The 17,848-nt window shown below is 43.3% G+C and overlaps 1 protein-coding gene across 1 annotated transcript in view; it reads right to left on the bottom strand.

The window, feature by feature from the left end:
• Nucleotides 1-17,848, bottom strand: part of LOC310777839 (titin-like) — a gene marked incomplete at both ends in the record, with an annotated part of 102,353 nt that overhangs the window by 68,811 nt on the left and 15,694 nt on the right. Inside the window, 14 exons of the mRNA XM_083638189.1 lie at nucleotides 346-514; nucleotides 628-792; nucleotides 895-1,127; nucleotides 1,201-1,442; nucleotides 3,133-3,360; nucleotides 5,059-5,183; nucleotides 5,460-5,602; nucleotides 8,863-9,066; nucleotides 9,911-9,983; nucleotides 11,607-11,868; nucleotides 12,340-12,402; nucleotides 14,620-14,880; nucleotides 15,981-16,073; nucleotides 16,851-17,129. Of these exons, the coding sequence (XP_083494315.1) occupies nucleotides 346-514; nucleotides 628-792; nucleotides 895-1,127; nucleotides 1,201-1,442; nucleotides 3,133-3,360; nucleotides 5,059-5,183; nucleotides 5,460-5,602; nucleotides 8,863-9,066; nucleotides 9,911-9,983; nucleotides 11,607-11,868; nucleotides 12,340-12,402; nucleotides 14,620-14,880; nucleotides 15,981-16,073; nucleotides 16,851-17,129 (2,540 nt within the window). The remainder of the gene's footprint in view (nucleotides 1-345; nucleotides 515-627; nucleotides 793-894; nucleotides 1,128-1,200; nucleotides 1,443-3,132; nucleotides 3,361-5,058; nucleotides 5,184-5,459; nucleotides 5,603-8,862; nucleotides 9,067-9,910; nucleotides 9,984-11,606; nucleotides 11,869-12,339; nucleotides 12,403-14,619; nucleotides 14,881-15,980; nucleotides 16,074-16,850; nucleotides 17,130-17,848) is intronic.

Raw genomic sequence — 17,848 nt, 5'->3', positions numbered from 1 at the left:
AATAGATATTTTATAATAAAATAAATGTGTGTTGCTTATTTTTGATGGCCGTTACTACGGCAAATCAATGCAAGAAGAACAGAAACAACAACATGACAAATTTACTTTTAGGCTTATATGCAGGTCTTCTTTTGGTGCTCATTGTAGTTGTATTTACATTGTAGTTTAATTCAGATTCCAAAATATCATATAGACCCATGAACAGTTCACATGTCACCTAGCTTCCTTATTTGGTCATTTAGCTGGATACCATTGTTATAAACATCTGGACTAAATTTGCCCATAATTTACCAGGACTACTGTCTGTTGCAAGGCTGCCATTTTACAAGCACACAGTTAACGTACTTGATGTGTGGGTGTTTATGTGGGGTGATAATGTCACTGTTCTTCAGCCAGACGATGTCGGGGATGGGGTTTCCAATGGCCTTGACAGCCAACTCAACCAGAGTGCCCTGTTTAACACTAATGTTCTTCAGCTTCTCAATGAACTGGGGGCGCACCAAGGTTTCTTTAGCTGTGGATGTTTAAGAATATAATCAGTCAAGAACAAGACTCCATGGACATTCCTTTCTAGAAAGAAAAACATGAACATTGTAAACAGAATCTCCAAGTGATTTGCAGCCTTACCATCAACAGTGAGAGTTACGGAGATGGAGGTCTTTCCAGCTCTGTTCTGAGCGATAACGGTCCACTCTCCAGAGTCGTGTGGCAGGGCTGGGACTATGATCAGAGACTGAGTCCCATCCTCTTTAACCACTATCTTGTGGGTGTAGTCACTAACCACTTGTTGTCCTGAGAAGAGGAGGATGAACAGAATTGAATTAATCAGAGAATACCAATGTTATTTAAAACATACAACATCTTGTGTGAAGATGTAGTCTATGTTTCACTTACCATTGTGGAACCAGTATGTGTCAGGCATCGGTCTGCCAACAACCTTCAGGTCAAACCTCGCAGTCTGCCCCTCAGAGCATTTGCATGAGGAAGGCTTCATGACGAACACAGGCTTGTAGAGTCTCTCCAGCTGAGCCTCGTCTGTCTCATCAAGCCTGCGAGCAGGAGAGCGTCCAGGCGAACGGCTGGAAGAACGGCCAGGCGAGCGGCTCAGAGAGCGAGGAGATGTCGACCTGAGAAAATATCAGTCATCAGTACCATATTGTAAGCATTGTTAAGCATTAGACATATTTCTCAGAATCCCACCTAATTCTCTGCATGGCGGGCTGGGGTGTGTATCTCTGAGGTGTGGCTGCTCCAGACGGCTCCACATAGAGCTTCCCCGAGCTGACGGAGTTCCCCTTCACGTTGCTGGCAAAGGCGGTGTAAACACCCTCGTCCTCTGGCAGCACCACAGGTAGACGCAGGCTGGCTCGACCATCCAGAAGGACCTCCATCTGGTAGCGGCCACCGTGCATGATACGAACGCCATCTTTGTACCACGCAATCTATTGATAAAACAACAACAATAGGTCTGATGGAATCCTGACACATTCATTCTTTTGACCGTCACTATCAGTTGTCAGGTAAATACCTGGTAACTACCTGGTATTTACCAAGTATTTACCTGATAACTATCAGGTAAATACCCGGTAAATACTTGTAATTACCGGGTAAATATCTGATAGTTACCTGGTGATTAGGGGACTGTAAAAGGAAGGGTTATCAAATATATAAACTGCTGTATTCTCCTTTCCCTTGGGCAGTGGCATTCCTGCCATCTTGCAGTGAAAAGTGGAGTCAGCATTCTATTTTATAAGGCTTTCAGAATTGTAATTTGTTCCTATTTTCCAACAGATTGAGCCATTTTCTCCTGTTTGCCCTGAAGAACAACTACATGCTATTTCCCTGGTTTCCACTAGGGGCTTTGCCAGCGGCATTTCATGCATTATCAATCTTTTTCTTGTATTTTTATTTTGTTTCATTTATTATTATCACAGTCTGGGATTGACATATGATAATCCAAAAAAATAAAATAAATAAATAAATAGCCTTTAGTATATTGAAAATATTATTAAAGTGTTTGTGTTTTTTCTTTAACTCATTCTCCGCCATAGTTTTTCAGAAAAAGTCACTAGCCACGGCCAGGGTTTTTGATCCTTTTCATTAATTTTCCAAGAGCCACAGAATATTTTCTTCTATGACTACGTAAAGACTGAATATCTCAAAAGAAAGAAGAGAGCCTCGACTTTCATATGAAAAAAAAAGTTTGATTCTACCTTCATCCGTTCTTTAGTTATCGACACGTTTACATTTACATTTTTGTAAATTAAGTCATCTTCATGGCTCCTGACCCGAATAAATGCCTTTGATGGCGGATACTGCGGTGTTACACTCAACTATGAACCCCATAATGATTTTGTTTCGCCTTCCAGTCAAACTTGCCCGTGGGCACAGCTTTTACCGTAACACCGGTGTGAGAAAGAGATTCACCCGCTATGAGAGAGAGGAGCCCAGGTCACGCGTTCTTCTTGCGCGGGGGACGACTGGTTGTCTGCGTAGCCTACTGTATGTCAGGAGCAATCTACTGGCTGAAATGTACATGGCGTCAAGAGTTTAGGAACTGGATTACTATTTCCTGAGGACAAGTGACTTGTGGATGTGTTGCGTGCCGGGTGCGTTGTGAAAATAAAATCCTTCATGTTTGAGTGACAGGCTGCACCCCTGCTGTAATGGAGTCCAATCCCGTATCGATAAAATCTGCTGGACCAGCATTTGAGCCGTGCCATGGAGCTGTGCTATGGACCTTTTCTGATGGGACCTTTTCTGCTTCCTGGTTTTGTTAGACAATCGTGGTCGATCCTGTACACCTTTAGACGTGCTGCACTATTTCACAAGGTGAGTAAGAGAGCCATCTATCACATGATGGTGAAAACACTTATTGCCGTCCGATGACGTCAATGGCGGGGAAGCGTTGTCTCTTAAATGACGTTCCATGATGCCAATGGCGGAGAATGAGTTAATAAAAATGTGTTGCACAACATCACATCATAACATTTAAAGGGTTAAAATTCTTAAAAGGGAATTAATATTTGGTACTATAGTTATGAGCAGGACTGAAGTTGCTTGCTTAAAAGATTCAACATATTTTAAGCACCGTCACTATCAGAATATATAAACTGCTGCATTCTCCTTTACCTTGGGCAGTGGCATTCCAGCCATCTTGCAGTGGAAAGTGACGCCCATTCCCTCCATGATCCTGTAGTTTTTGACTGGAGTGTTGAAGGCCGGCTGCACGGCCTCGTCCGCTGCTGCCGTCACCATCAGCTCTCCATCCTCTGTCACGATCTCTCTGTAGGTAATCTGAATGATACGGAGTTCAATCTCCTGGATGACCCTCTGCTCAATGGCAGAAAGATGGAATTCCTGTGGATGTGAAGACATTTGATGTTACCCTGACAGCCTTGTTATGTTCTGGTTGGAGACTACCGAGATCTCCAAAATATGGGGCCATAGTCATGTAAGGCTCTCCATTCCCTGGTTCCCACATCATTTTAGTGTAGAGATTTCATTAAAGCTAGAGGGTCAGTTCACCCAGTTCACCCCTGCTGTAGTGTTCCCCTCCCTCCTGTAGTGCTATTTATCCATTTAGATAGTTTTGGTGTGAGTCCCAGAGTTTTTGAGATATCGGCCTTAGAGATGTCTGCTTCACTCGGATACAATGGAACTGGATGGCACTCGGCTTGTGGTGCTCGAGGTGCTTGAGGTCTTCCTGCCTGTAGTACGTACCAGCCTCTCTCTCCTTTGAGAGAGCCTGGTGACGTGAGGTTAGGTAGGTCAGAATTCAGTTTAGGCTAGGCTATAGAGATTAACTACAGCCTAACTGTAGGCTGTAGATTAGCTAGACCAGAGGATTCCAAAGTCTGAGACCATGGGCCTCCTCTCAGAAAAAGCATGGAAAATGCTCCATGGAAAAAGATGCCTTCGCTCATATTCAAATTACTAAAATAACTATAACTGAAATCATTAAAATAAATCACTTACTCAGCCTCCCCTCAAACTGTTTGTGCCCAAACAGATGTTTCCCACTTTAGAAACATCTGAGCTGGACCTATTGATTGTTATAGTGTGCAGGCTAAAATTGGATTAGAGTAGAGTAGGACAGACTAGGGCAGACTAAGCTCTAGATTAGTTAGATTCCTTGTGTGCTAGTTCCGGTTAATGGTTAGAGCAGTCAGATTGTCTGAGCTGTTGCTCGTTTGGCTTGGCCACTCTGCTGCCGGTTCTATTGTGCTGCTGCTACCTCAGCCGCAACTGCCCCGGCCTGCTGCAGCGGGATGGCCAGGTGGATTGAGTAGCTGCTGTTTGCCCTAGGGCTGGGCGATACATGTCAGACTAATCATCTATTTAGTGGTTCATATTGCCTGGTAACTATAATACATAACTTGATTGCTAAATTTTACTGTCCACAGCCCCAGTATATCCTGTCTGATCTGCTCCCTCTCCTCTTCCCCCATTCCTCTGCTCTCTTCCTACCTCTCTCCCTCTCCCTCTGCACCTCCTCCCTTTGCCTGCTCTCTCCTCCCCCGTGCACTTTCTCTCCCACTTTCTCCCCTCCCTCTGTCTCTCTCTATCATAAGATTGTTCAACCATGTTATTATTATTATTAGTGTAAATTTTATTGTTGTGTCAGCTAGATTTAGCTAGACATATTCTATGTGAAGCCATCTGAGACATGCTTGTGAATTAGGGCTATACAAATAAACTTGACTTGACTTAAATCCTTTACACTAAAAGAAACAGGAAAATTTGAAGGTTTTCTGATTTATAGGTTAATATTGATTTTCTTTTCCTGGCCCACTTGAGACTAAATTGGGTTGCATGTGGCCTGTGAACTAAAATGAGTTTTGACACCCCTGATCTAGATGTATAAATAGCACATCAGGTAACTAAGAGGACCTAAGAGAAAAAATATGGACTTATTTTGGGCTGAACTCTCCCTTTAATAATATGATATATTCAAACAGTTAAGTCACTGAGGAGGACCAAGAGTAGTTGGGGAGAGGTGGGAACTACCTGCATAAATCAGCGTGCTCGAAAAGATCCATCGTTGTTTGAGCCTACCTGTCCAGAGATGATGGTGGTGGCCCTCTCAGGGGGAACGTCTGCCACCATGGGCTCCTGCACCATGGCTGTCACTTGAGTCTTAAAGGTTTCTTCTTGTTTCTTCATGTAGATTTCATATTCCTCTGTTAGCAAAATGCAAAACATTTTAAAGTTATGAGACTCTGACTTTTTAAAATTCACTTGATTTGTCCACCAACCATTGTTTTTAGCATTGTTAGCATTCCTTATTCAAATAATCAGGTACAGCTAGTCTTCGCATGTGGCTAGCAGAAACTGCTAGCCACATGCGATAATATTTTAATTTTTTCAAAAGACCATGCAGACTCCAGTTTTCTTCAATTTTGTTCTATCTCCACTTTGCACGTATGTATGTTGTCTTATCTAGTTATTTTTCATACCTTCCTCCAGCAGGCCGGCGGAGGCTGAGACTTCTCCAAGCTGGTTCTTGGCAAAAACGGAGTATTCTCCTGCATCATCAGCAAAGGTCATGGAGATCTCCAACTTGCATTCTCCAGTTTCTTTCTTGTAGGCAACTTTGTATCTAATGGACGGTGGAAAAACACATTAAAACAAGACAAAGACTATTAAGTATTCAGGGCTATGATCAAGATTTTCGAGTAATTTTAAAGTGAATTGATTATTTTGTCATGATTTCACAGTCGGTTGAACGTTTTTTTTTTGCAAATTAAAAAGAAAAAGGTTAATCATTCAAGGTTGGTCATTTCTAGACCAATTAATCAGCTTTTCACAAACTAAGTAAAGGCATACCCAATAAATTTACTTGCCAATCAATTTTACTTAAGTCCCTGGAAACCAAACATAAATATGTGATTTTTTAGTTTGTCATACCCCAGGAAAATTTGTTATTAACCACCCAGTCAAATTTGAACTAAATTGAATGTCACCAAGTATATAAAATTAGGAGCTGCAATCTCTATGTTCTCAATGCAATCTCTGTGTGAGATAGTGTGGGCAGGATGCTGAATGTGTGTGTGTGTGTGTGTGTGTGTGTGTGTGTGTGTGTGTGTGTGTGTGTGTGTGTGTGTGTGTGCGCGCGCGCGGAGTCACTGCTGCCCATTAGGGGTGTGCCATATCATATCGTTCACGATAACGCCGGTAGAATTCATCTTCATATAGTAAAAAATATCATGATAATGGCAATATTATGACTTGTTGACGTAGCAGCATAAAGGTGTGACGTTACGTGCGTAACTTATGCACAGCAATGAAAAGCATGGCTGAAACCCCAAAAAGGGTTAGGGGGTAGTGGCTTCAGTAGTGTGTGGAAGTGGTTTGGTTACAAAAGAGCATGTACAACAAACCACTGTAATATTTGAAGGCATGCATATTTGAATATTTGAAGGCAAACTGTGGAGTTTATGCTGACATATAAAACTATAACACTTATTTTATTGCAATTGTATGTTAATTTAAATTAAAAGTAAAATTTGTTTTCAGTCTTTTGTCATATTGTCAAGAATATCATTATCGCAGAAAAACACTGAAATATTGTGATATTATTTTAGGGCCATATCGCCCACCCCTACTACTGGATATGTCTCTCATCACCTTCCAAAGCATGCTGGGATACCTGGCGGTGGACAACAGCGAAGACAGCGGCGAGAGGAGGGGCCAATTACAAAATCGACAATTCAAAAACGGAAAGACAGCAAGTCGTTCGCGAGTACAAGCGAATACAAGTGAATATTGTTGTGCTCATGTGTAATAATAATAATAATAAATATAGTCGCAAGCGGCGATGACGGGGTCCAAGCAGTACTAGTAGTAATAGTAGTATTAGTGGTGGTGGTGGTAGCAGTAGTATTAGTAGCAGTAGCAGTAGTAGCAGCAGCAATAGTAATAGTAGTAGTGGTAGTAGTAGTAATAGTTGTAGTAGTAGTGGTGGTAGTAGTAGTAGCAGTAGAACTTATGACATCACTCACTGATGACATCTCAATTGCTTGAGTGACATCACTGATGACATCATCATTGAGTGCTTGAGTGACATCACCAATCACCAGCAGTAGTAGTAGTAGTAGTAATAGTATCATCAGTAGTAGTAATAGTAGTAGTAGTGGTGGTAGTAGCAGTAGCAGTAGCATGGGCCACATAATATGGGCCAAAACGTAAAATGGGCTGTTATAGTGTCAGAATCTGGTAAATGGGTGTACTTTTTTGTTTCTGAGTAGTGGGTGACATTTTCAACATTTCCATGTGCAAAGTTTGGCTACTCTGGGCCTTATGGTTTCTGGGTTGCATACTGTTTTAGGGGAGGAGAATAATAATAATAATAAACCGAACCATTACAATAGGGTTCCACGCACTATGTGCTTGGAATAATAATAATACACTTTATTTAAAGAGCACCTTCCATAGCCTAGGTAAACCCAGCCCCCACGTGACCTGCTCTCTCAGTTCCCAGTCACTAGTCACTAGTCACATAGGCCCCTATCGTTGCATCGGCGCAGTTTCTAGGCCGAGCGGCAGGCGCAGATCAAAGCAGTGGGCGTGGAAAGGCGCACTTGATATCGTCGTGCTGGCGCTAGATGCAGCCCAAAGCATTACAACCACGCCTTTTAGGCGTAAAATTATGCACCGTCATGCTCATTGGATAAGTGCAATAAACGAATCGCACGCTTGCCTTTTTAGCTCCAATTCCAGTGATCCCGCAAAACCAGACGAAAGCCAAACGCTCTGCCCCCCCCCCCCCCCTCCCTTCATCCAGCCTGTCTGTCTGCATTATAGGCTATTATTCCATATTATTATGCTTCTCAAACCAATCTAACTGCAGTTTCAATACTGCAAGCATGTAAATACGCTACACTATAGCAAGATCAAAGTGAAAATAATGTTCTATGCATCAGCTAGAAAAATATAGCCTATTAGATTGGTGAAAGTTTGTCCAGAAAGATATAATTTTCTCTCGCCTGCTGCAGGAAGGATGATGCACATAAATATACCCTACATTATGTCAAGTCATTGCATAAATGTGTTTTTATTGTAAAACTAAATGTGAAATAGGGCCAAGTTATTGGACGGACATCACAGTATAGCAGATGCCATTAGAAGCGCGTTCCGAAGCGCGTTCCGCTGTTACTTCTCTAAATCACGTTAACTCGACAAGGGGTATATATATGCCCAGGAGGACATATATGTTTCACATAGGGTGGTGTTTTCATTTCGAGGTTTTATTTGGTCCAATATTGAAATGTTGACAATGGCAGGCTGTGTTACCATTACACATTAATTTAGAACTACCTTTTATATCTATTTTGGCTCATTTGGTGGCTATTTAGTAGCGAAATGAAGAAACACAATGCATGCTGGGAACTCAGAGAGAGAGAGAGAGAAGGGTGACAGAGAAGAAGCAGTGAAGGCAAAGAATAGGCCTGCTTTTGAAAAGCGCAAAGCGCTAAATGTAGGCCAGCTCCCAAGATATGACTAGGCTGGTATTTAGCGCCGACACGCCCACTTTGGGACTGCGCCACGCCCATTCGGCCTAAAGCGCATTTGGCAGCCTAAAGCCTATTGCTATCTTGCCGAAACAGGCGCAAGGCACGTTTTTTTGCGGTTAAGGCCCGTAATAGCGCCGATGGCCTGTGGGAGAATAGAGCCCATAGTGACTGAGAACAGGTCTGAGAGCAGGTCACGTGGGGGATGGGTTTACCCAGGCTACACCTTCCATACCAAGGATGCAGTTCAAAGTGCTTTACAATAGGTGAGCAGCCGTTGTTAGACCTTGAGGGCTCACTATTGCACCCCCGTCTGCCAATCAGTCAGTTGATGGCACTCATCCCGTACCTGTATCCGGTCGTGAGCGGCACCCCACTCTTCTTCCAGATGATGTGGGGTTTGGGACTTCCTCCGATCTGGCAGTCGAACAGGACGCTGCCTCCCTCCACCAGCTTCTGCAGACTGGGCGTCCTGATAAAGAAGGGCGCTGCAGGGGAGGCGGTCTCTGACTCGGCCTGGGACATGGTCTCCTCTCTGGCCTCCTCCATCACTCTGCAGAACAAGCACTTATTAGTTGCCTGGGTCCAGACCTTTGAATTTTCCCACCCCACTGAGTTGAGTTTTGGCTGCTGCTGGCCTGGCATTGTGACATGCAAATGCCTTTGCAAATTAATCAGTACCGGGGGACTAACGATTAGCCAATCAGCATCAATAAACAGCAGGACTAACGGCATTGTCAAGTGCGCCGAGGAGTAATAACATAATATCGACCGCCATAGATGAGATAGACGCTGCTATCGAGGCTGTTTTAAATCGATTAAAAGTACCACTTACTTTGAAATCCGAATGGCACTCTGCTTTGAAGACATTTATTCAAAAGAAAACTTTTTCTCTCGTTCTCCCGACTCATGGAAATCGGACTAGAAATACTATGGAAGGACTATGGAAATAGAGTGTAACGAGTTGACAATACAGACTTATATCAGGCTAACTCATTATCTGACCAAGTTGGACCTCTTGAATTACATTTTCACTAATGTGGCTTCTTGGAAATCTATCTGTAATAATGTCAACAACACACAGATATCTTTTAGGCACTTGGGATGTGTAACGTCTGTAATGGCAGATGGGCAAATACAGCCTTCAATGCTGACGACCAGGGTTTGATCAAGTACATTTAAACCGTAAGCCACATTTTGTCATGAGGCCAGAAGAGGCGGTACTTCTCTCCCTTTCTCCCCCTCTCTGCTTGTTGTCTCCCTCTACTCTCTACTTTTTTTCTTATTTAACGATGACCAAACCATTTATCTAACCTTCTATGTATCCCTGCTTACTTTCATGAACTGCTGTGAGACCGTGTTGGTAAAGCATGTAAAATGTACTTTAATATACTCACTGTTTTTCCAGAGCAGTTTCAACATGTTCAGTGATGGCAGCCATTTCCTCTCTGCTCTCAATTTCTTCTGACACTAGAGGAGGAAAATGGTTAGTCTTCGACAATGCACCGTGTATGGTTGTTTCTGGCTTTAGTTGCTTATACATGGTTTGTGTTTATGAACAAATTAGAGCTTGCAATGAGACCATGTGCTTTCTCTTGTGGTCAGATGTCTGTCAGGTGGGATGCTTTTCTCAGGGTTCCAAGCACATTTTCAATTAGAAAATGATCTTGTTTGAAGATATCTTGTTTAGACATCTTGCCCCTGCTAACTAGGTCACATCACTGTATAGACAGCCACAAATATAATATGTGAGATGATTAACAGGGTTCCTACTCACTTTCCATTTTAAAACTCCATATTTTTCCAGGAAGAGCCAGAGCCTATGTTGACTGGATGTGATTTTGGTGCAGACCCTAACTTCTTGACTAGATGTGGTTTTGGTACAGACCCTATGTTCTTAACTGGCTGTGATTTGGGTTTGTGCAGACTGTTCTTGACTGGATGTGATTTTGGTGTAGGCCCGGTGTTCTTGACTGGATGTGGTTTTTGTGCAAGACCCTGTGTTCTTGACTCGATGTGATTTTGGTGCAGACCCTATGTTGTTGACCGGATGTAATTTTGGTGCAGAGCCTGTGTTCTTAACTGGATGGGATTTTGGTGTAGGCCTGGTGGTCTTGACTGGATGTGATTTTGTTGCAGACCCTGTGTTCTTGACTGGATGTGATGTTGGTGCAGACCCTATGTTGACTGGATGTGATTTTGGTGCAGACCCTGTGTTCTTGACTGGATGTGATGTTGGTGCAGACCCTATGTTGACTGGATGTGATTTTGGTGCAGACCCTGTGTTCTTGACTGGATGTGATTTTGTTGCAGACCCTGTGTTCTTGACTGGATGTGATTTTGTTGCAGACCCTGTGTTCTTGACTGGATGTGATGTTGGTGCAGACCCTATGTTGACTGGATGTGATTTTGGTGCAGACCCTGTGTTCTTGACTGGATGTGATTTTGGTGCAGACCCTGTGTTCTTGACTGGATGTGATGTTGGTGCAGACCCTATGTTGACTGGATGTGATTTTGGTGCAGACCCTGTGTTCTTGACTGGATGTGATGTTGGTGCAGACCCTATGTTGACTGGATGTGATTTTGGTGCAGACCCTGTGTTCTTGACTTGATGTGATTTTGTTGCAGACCCTGTGTTCTTGACTGGATGTGAGAGCATCCCTCTAACATTATTCTGATCATCAAGTGGCTCGACAACATCAAAGACGTGTTTATCGGACCTGGACCACATGGTCCAGAATTTTCCAGACATTCCGAAGCTATTCAAGACCTGGAAATTATCAAATTCATTTTTAATACTTTTCCAGACTTTCCAGACCTGCGAACATAGGTTACCTGTTTCAAAGTACCCTATTGCGCTGCATGTCACGGCAGTGTTTTTCTTCTGTTGCTAGTTCAGTGAGTTTTGGTCGTAGAGTGATCAGATTAATACCTTTGGAATCGGTGGATCCTGAGTTTTCATTTGACATTTTGTTGGACTCTTACTGACGCAAACAACCTGAAACATTTCAACCATTATCGCGGCGGTAGGGTATTTAGAAACGGGTAACATCTGTAGGAATCATGTTTTCTCAGCGTGCTGTTGGTACTGACCCTGAACGAGCAGGTAGCAGGATGTGCTAATGGTCCCCGCCTCGCTGGTGGCGGTGCAGGTGAAGCGTCCACTGTCCTCGGCGAAGGCCTCGCGTATGACCAGGCGTGCCAAGCCGCTCTTCTCATAGCTGGTCTGGAAGTCGATGGAGCTCTCGATCCTATAGTCCTCTCTGAACCACATGATGACCGGGGCGGGGTGACCGCTGATCTGGCACTCCAGCGTCACCGACTCGCCCTCTGTCACATTCGTGTTCTTCAAGCCCTGGGGGACAGAGATAGAAAACATTTAGAAACACACATTGATCAAGTCAACTCTTCCATAGATGGAAACGCATGCCCTCTTCCAGGTTTGGCATGGGACCTAAGATATTCCATTACCCATTAATTTTCAAATAGAAAACATCCTTACAAAAAGAGACCAAGCGATTCAGCTATATTCAGAATCAGGAGAGACCATAGAACATTTCACGTGGAGCAAAACAAACAGAAGAATAAGAACAAAACAAGTGAAATGTTCTATGGTTTCTCCTGATTGTAAGTATTCTAAATATAGCTGGATCGCTTGATTTGACCAACAAAAAGGATTTTACGAAACATCTATGGAAAAATTAATGCGGAATGAAATTTCTTAGGTCCCATGCCGAACCTGGAAGAGGGTGTGACTTTGGCACGCTATAGCAGTGTCTTGGGTATTCTTTACCTATAATAAATAAATAAAATCAAAGCTACTCACAGCTAGCAGTGTGGGAGGAACCACGCTGTCGCTGGGGGAAGGCACAGCTGCTGCCTCCACCACCTGTGGTACAGTCACATGATACAGTCACGTGATACAGTCACCTGTTTGTTACCGTAGTAGCTAATAGTTCTGTTGTATTTTCTCATCTCACCACAGGAAAACACTTCCATAATACAGCAAATAAAATACAGACAGGACAAGATGGACACGCTGTTCACATTCAACATGTAATACTGAGGGCGTAACTTAGAGACGGAGTAAGGGCACACAGATGGCGTGAGGGCACACAGAGAGGGCGTGAGGGCATACAGAGGGCGTGAGAGCACACAGAGAGGGTGTAAAGGCACACAGAGATGGCGTAAGGGCACACAGATGGTGTGAGGGCACACAGAAAGGGCGTGAGGGCATACAGAGGGCGTGAGGGCACACAGAGAGGGTGTAAAGGCACACAGAGATGGCGTAAGGGCACACAGATGGTGTGAGGGCACACAGAGAGGGCGTGAGGGCACACAAAAGGCGTGAGGGCACACAGAGAGGGTGTAAGGGCACACAGAGGGCCTGAGGGCATACAGAGGGCACACAGATGGCGTGAGGGCACACAGAGAGGTCATGAGGGCACACGGAATGGAGTGGAGGCTGATGGGTGAGATGGAAGTTGTCAGTAGTGTCGAGGAACCAGCCCAGTCTCACGGCAGTTTTTGAAATAGTCATGAAATTCGAATGAAATTGTAATCTACTAGATTCATGTACATGGACACAATTTTCCCATTTTGTTGTGTAACACTCAGCACGACTTACGGACATTTTTCTTATTTAGCAGTGACCAAAGCTTAACCAAGTTGTTTTAGTTGCCTAAACATAACAGTAACACAAGTTGTTTTATTTGCCTACAAAAAAAACATGTTTTCAAAGTCATGGTGGACAGGTGGAGGAACGTAAATCAGTTTGTGTTCATTTCAGGAAGAAAAAGGGGGGAATCGTGTCCACAAATCTATACAGTATATTACATTCTCAGTTTCGATTTTCACGTGACTATATATTTCACAAACTGCTGTGAGAATGTGTTTGACGTGGTACATTAGGGGGATACATTACATTTTAGGGGGATAGTAATACATTTATTAGGGGGATAGTTACGCCTGGATTTTCACAGAAATCAGAAAAGCCTGATTTGAACAGGATCTGAGTGGATCTGTTTAATTACTGGTTTAACATAGAGAAACCATCAGATCTTCAGAATGACACCTCAGGTTTTCCCTTCCTGTGTCGATGCAGTCTATTGAACCAACTCACTCTCACTCCAACTGCTCAAATACTGACGTTTGGTCAGGACCCCTTATCACTTCTTAACACACTTCATACCCCTTTTTCCAAAACGTTCAATGTACACGGGAGTCCAATAGACTTCTGTAGAACTCCCACAATGTGCAGGGTAGTCCAATAGACTTCTATAGAACTCCCACAACATACAGAGTAGTCCAACAGACTTCTATTCACCTTATGTAGCCACGCCCATTTGACCTGGTTGTGTGGTCGTTCGACGACTTCCGGCAAAAAAAAAGAAAAAAAAAATGGCTGGCTGCTCCAATATCATCTAACTCTGAATTAACTACCTGTAATAGTTTAGCCAATTGTATGTAACATACCAAATAAAAGCAAACGGCAATGTCTAGAATGCAACGCCATGTAACTGCCTCGTTAATTCTCGCATTCCAGGGAATTACGTTAACGTCTGCGGGTCTTATAGACGTAAGTGGCTCGCGCTGCGCTCGGAGGACAGAAAACCTTCTGAAGCTTTCTTTGTTGGAGTCCAGGTATGTTTTACAAGAAAGTGCTCGTCATTGTCGACGATAACGTTATCTGACCTGGCTAACAGTGGATACTCGCTTGCTTGCTGTGTACCGAGCTCAAAGTAGTAGGCTACGTTCTTTGTTTTACACCCTGCGCTGTCCGCTACAAAAACAACTCTCTTCTTCATGACGTTCTTTCATATTTGGCGCCGTGACCGCCGGAAGTGTTAATAGGACCCGGAAGAATTTGGCCCACTGTAAGGTCTGAACATAAGGTGATCCTAACCTTAACCAAATTAAATTTAACAAAAGCGGGTTTAATTTGAACTAAATTTAACCATTAACAACCTTTGTGACGCAACTCAATTTGTGGCAGGGGAACATTTGGCTACGGTCTCATGGCGTTGAGGAAAAAGGGGTTCCTGACCAAACGTCAGTATTTGAAGAGTTGGGAGTGAGAGCACGGTGATGCAACTGGATTACAAACCTGGGCTTCCCAGTCCTCATATATTCTCTCCATGCCCCCTGCGTACAGTCCCCCTGTCTGTAACTCAGAGCCCAAATGTGTCTGATATTTCTCAGACAGCTCTTTAAAGGGAGGAGGGGGGGGCTCGGAGGTGCCTCTCGTCTCCGCAGCTTTACGAGCCGGGCTGGGAGACTTGACCGGCTTGATGACCTGTCTAGTGGCCGAGGCTGAGGACAGCTCTCTGTGCAGAGAGGCCATTGCAGAGCCCGACCTGCTGGAAACCTGACCACCAAGGAGAACAGAGGTACCATCAGACAATAACAACTCAGTTCAACTGTTTTGTTTTGGTTAAACCACAGCACAGGGAGGGGCTGGCTACGTTAGTTTTATTAAAGCTAGAATGGAAAAATGGAATGACCCCCTATATTGATTATTGGTAGTTCATGGTAATCCCACCTACAGTATCCAGGTGGGATGGCCAAACCTACATAAACCAGCCATTGGACAAGTCACAGTAACGTGATGTCTCTGAGGAAGACTGCAGGAAGTCAGCAGTCGAAACTGTCAGGTATGACAAACAAAATCTACGTCTTTTTCATATGAATATTGAACCACTTAATCAGTCAGACTCTATGAACCTTTTTGGACAATGACAATTAAGTATGATTATTGATGATTGATTAATGGGTGAGGAAAACACGGTTAAGAGGTTACATGTTACACCATGTAAAATGTTTAATCACTGATCACAACAAGGTTTGCATCTCTGGCAAGCAGTAACAACCAAATACATGTTGAACTGGCTATTAGCTACAGTAAGGTTTCTATTATTGTCCCGAATTTTTATTTATTGTCACGAATATATATATATATATATCTTTTTAATGTTTAGCTGCTAACTTATTATTATTATTATTTTCATGATTGATTGATTGATTTTATTCATGTGTCATGCACCCTAAGGTGCCCAACACTCATTGGCTTATAAAACAAACAAAATACAACATAATGGCGTAATCCAAGTCTCCAGAAGCCATCCAGAAGATGCAAGCTGAAAAGACGTCATTTACAATACCCTGTTTTACCTGAAATCTTTGTGAGCTTAAAGTGAAAGTGAAAGTTAAAACGGGACTTTCAGCTCACGCTACAGTGTAGATTTCAGCTAAAAACAAAATGACGTCTTTTCAAGTCAACTTGGCATCTCGGGGCTTCTGGAGACTTGGATTAGGCCAGACGAGCAGTATAGAGGCTGTTTTTTACGTTTGAAAGTTGGGGTGAGTAGATAATGACTGAATTTAAAATTTTGGGTCAACTTATCCTTTAAGTTGCACTCTTCCTATGCAGGGTGTTTGTACTGCTTGCCCAGCGCTGCCTGTCCTTACCTCAAAGCTAGGATCAGGTTTAGGGACAGACACTTTAGAGACCGTGAAATGTGGACCAGTGTCCACATACATGGAGCGTTCTGTCATCTGTATCTAGAACCAACAGAGGAGCCGTCACAACCTCACAAAGGTTTGGAGTATCCTTTTATGTACAGATATTGCAAAAATGACATGTTTATCAAGAGATTTTTCCTCAGTTTAACAAAGCTTTTTGTTATGATTTTAACACTGCACCTTTGTGAAATAGTCACAAAATTGTACATGAATTCTAATTTATAGATTTGTGTACATGGACACAATTTTCGAAAAGAATTTGTGACACTCAACGACTTTCAAGCGAATGGATTTCAGCTATGCATGCTGGATTTCTAGGGTGGAGACTCTGGAGAGTGCCCGTGACATCACAGTTGAGCAATTGTGACATTGAAATAAAATGGTGGCCAGTAACGGCGTTGTGGTAAGGACTTCATAGCCTACATTTCACCCGTAAGGCACATTATATTTTTCAAACGTTTTCAAATTTGTGGTGGAGGCACGTACGTTTACAGTAGGTTGTGTTCATTTCACAAAAACAATTGGGAAAATCAATTGAAAATGTCAATGTACACAACTCTATAGATTACATTTAAAATCATGTCCATGTACACAACTCTATAGATTACATTTCCATGACTATTTCCACAAACTGCCATGAGAGTGTGTTGTAGGCTAATGTTATTGCTGCTGCTCCAAAGGAATTAAATCACTTGGAACCAGTGTAGGTAGTTTCTCATACCAATTTAAATGCCTTGAACCAGGCTAGATGAACTGATTACTGGGTCAAATCCCTTGCTAAGCATGTCTCTCCGGCTGGCTGGAGGCCTGTCTAACCTGAGAGCCCAGCTGGGTTGTGTCGGAGATAAAGTGCTGAGCAGCAGTGAGCATTGGGCCAGCCTGCGTTCTCACTGTCCTGCTGGGTTGGTACTGTTGGTTCTCTTGGTACTGTTGATACTGTTGGTTCTGTTGGTACTGCTGTTCAATGGCCGCGGCATGCTGCCTTAGCTCCACCTCTACAGCTTCATCTTCGCCATGCACGGGTTTACGGACGCGAGCCAGCTCCACAGCGGCCACCACCGTGGCCACCGCGCCCGCTCGTTTCCCCCCCTCAGCCTGGAGACAGCGAGCGAACAACGGGTTGGACACAGCACATAGATCTCACGACATCCATGGCACCAAGTCGGTGGTACAAATAAGACACAAAAATACATAAAATACAAGCAGCAATACAGCATGTTGAAAAACATCTCAACAGAATTTACCTTTTTCACACAGCCGCCATTTTTGAACTGTCAGGATGGGAAACTATACCAAGAGGATTGGCATAAAACTAGTGTGATTCCATCACATAAGACTTCAGATAGACAGAACAGTTATCACTATCAGATTAGCAGCAAACTCCAGTTGAATTTAGCAGGAAGTTAGCTACAAGCTAGCTGGCTAGGCTAGCCTCTGGTAGCTACAGATAATGAAGCAAATATATCAAAATTGTGAACTGATATCCTCTGGATTCTTGAGATCCACTTGTTTCTAATATGTTTTCCCATGTGAATCAATGACGTAATAAATCCTTGAATCGGAGAGCTGACTGGACATCCAGGTAGAGGTTCCCACCCCGAGTGTTCAAAATGGCCGCTGTGTCTGATGAGGTAGGTGCATGTTCGACTGTTTCACATGCAGGAAACCAAAGCCGTGGAAAAAGATCAAAGTAAAGAAGAAACAAATGTGAACATGCAACATTAACAACAAAAATGTGGTACTGCAAGAGCTGAAGGTGAACCAATGACACGACCACACTGCAAAACTAAAGGCAAAGGAAGTGCTGCAAAAAG

The sequence above is a fragment of the Poromitra crassiceps genome (assembly GCF_964638095.1).
Source record: "Poromitra crassiceps genome assembly, chromosome: 6".
Lineage (NCBI taxonomy): Eukaryota > Metazoa > Chordata > Actinopteri > Beryciformes > Melamphaidae > Poromitra > Poromitra crassiceps.
This window is presented reverse-complemented; position numbering and strand designations above follow the sequence as displayed.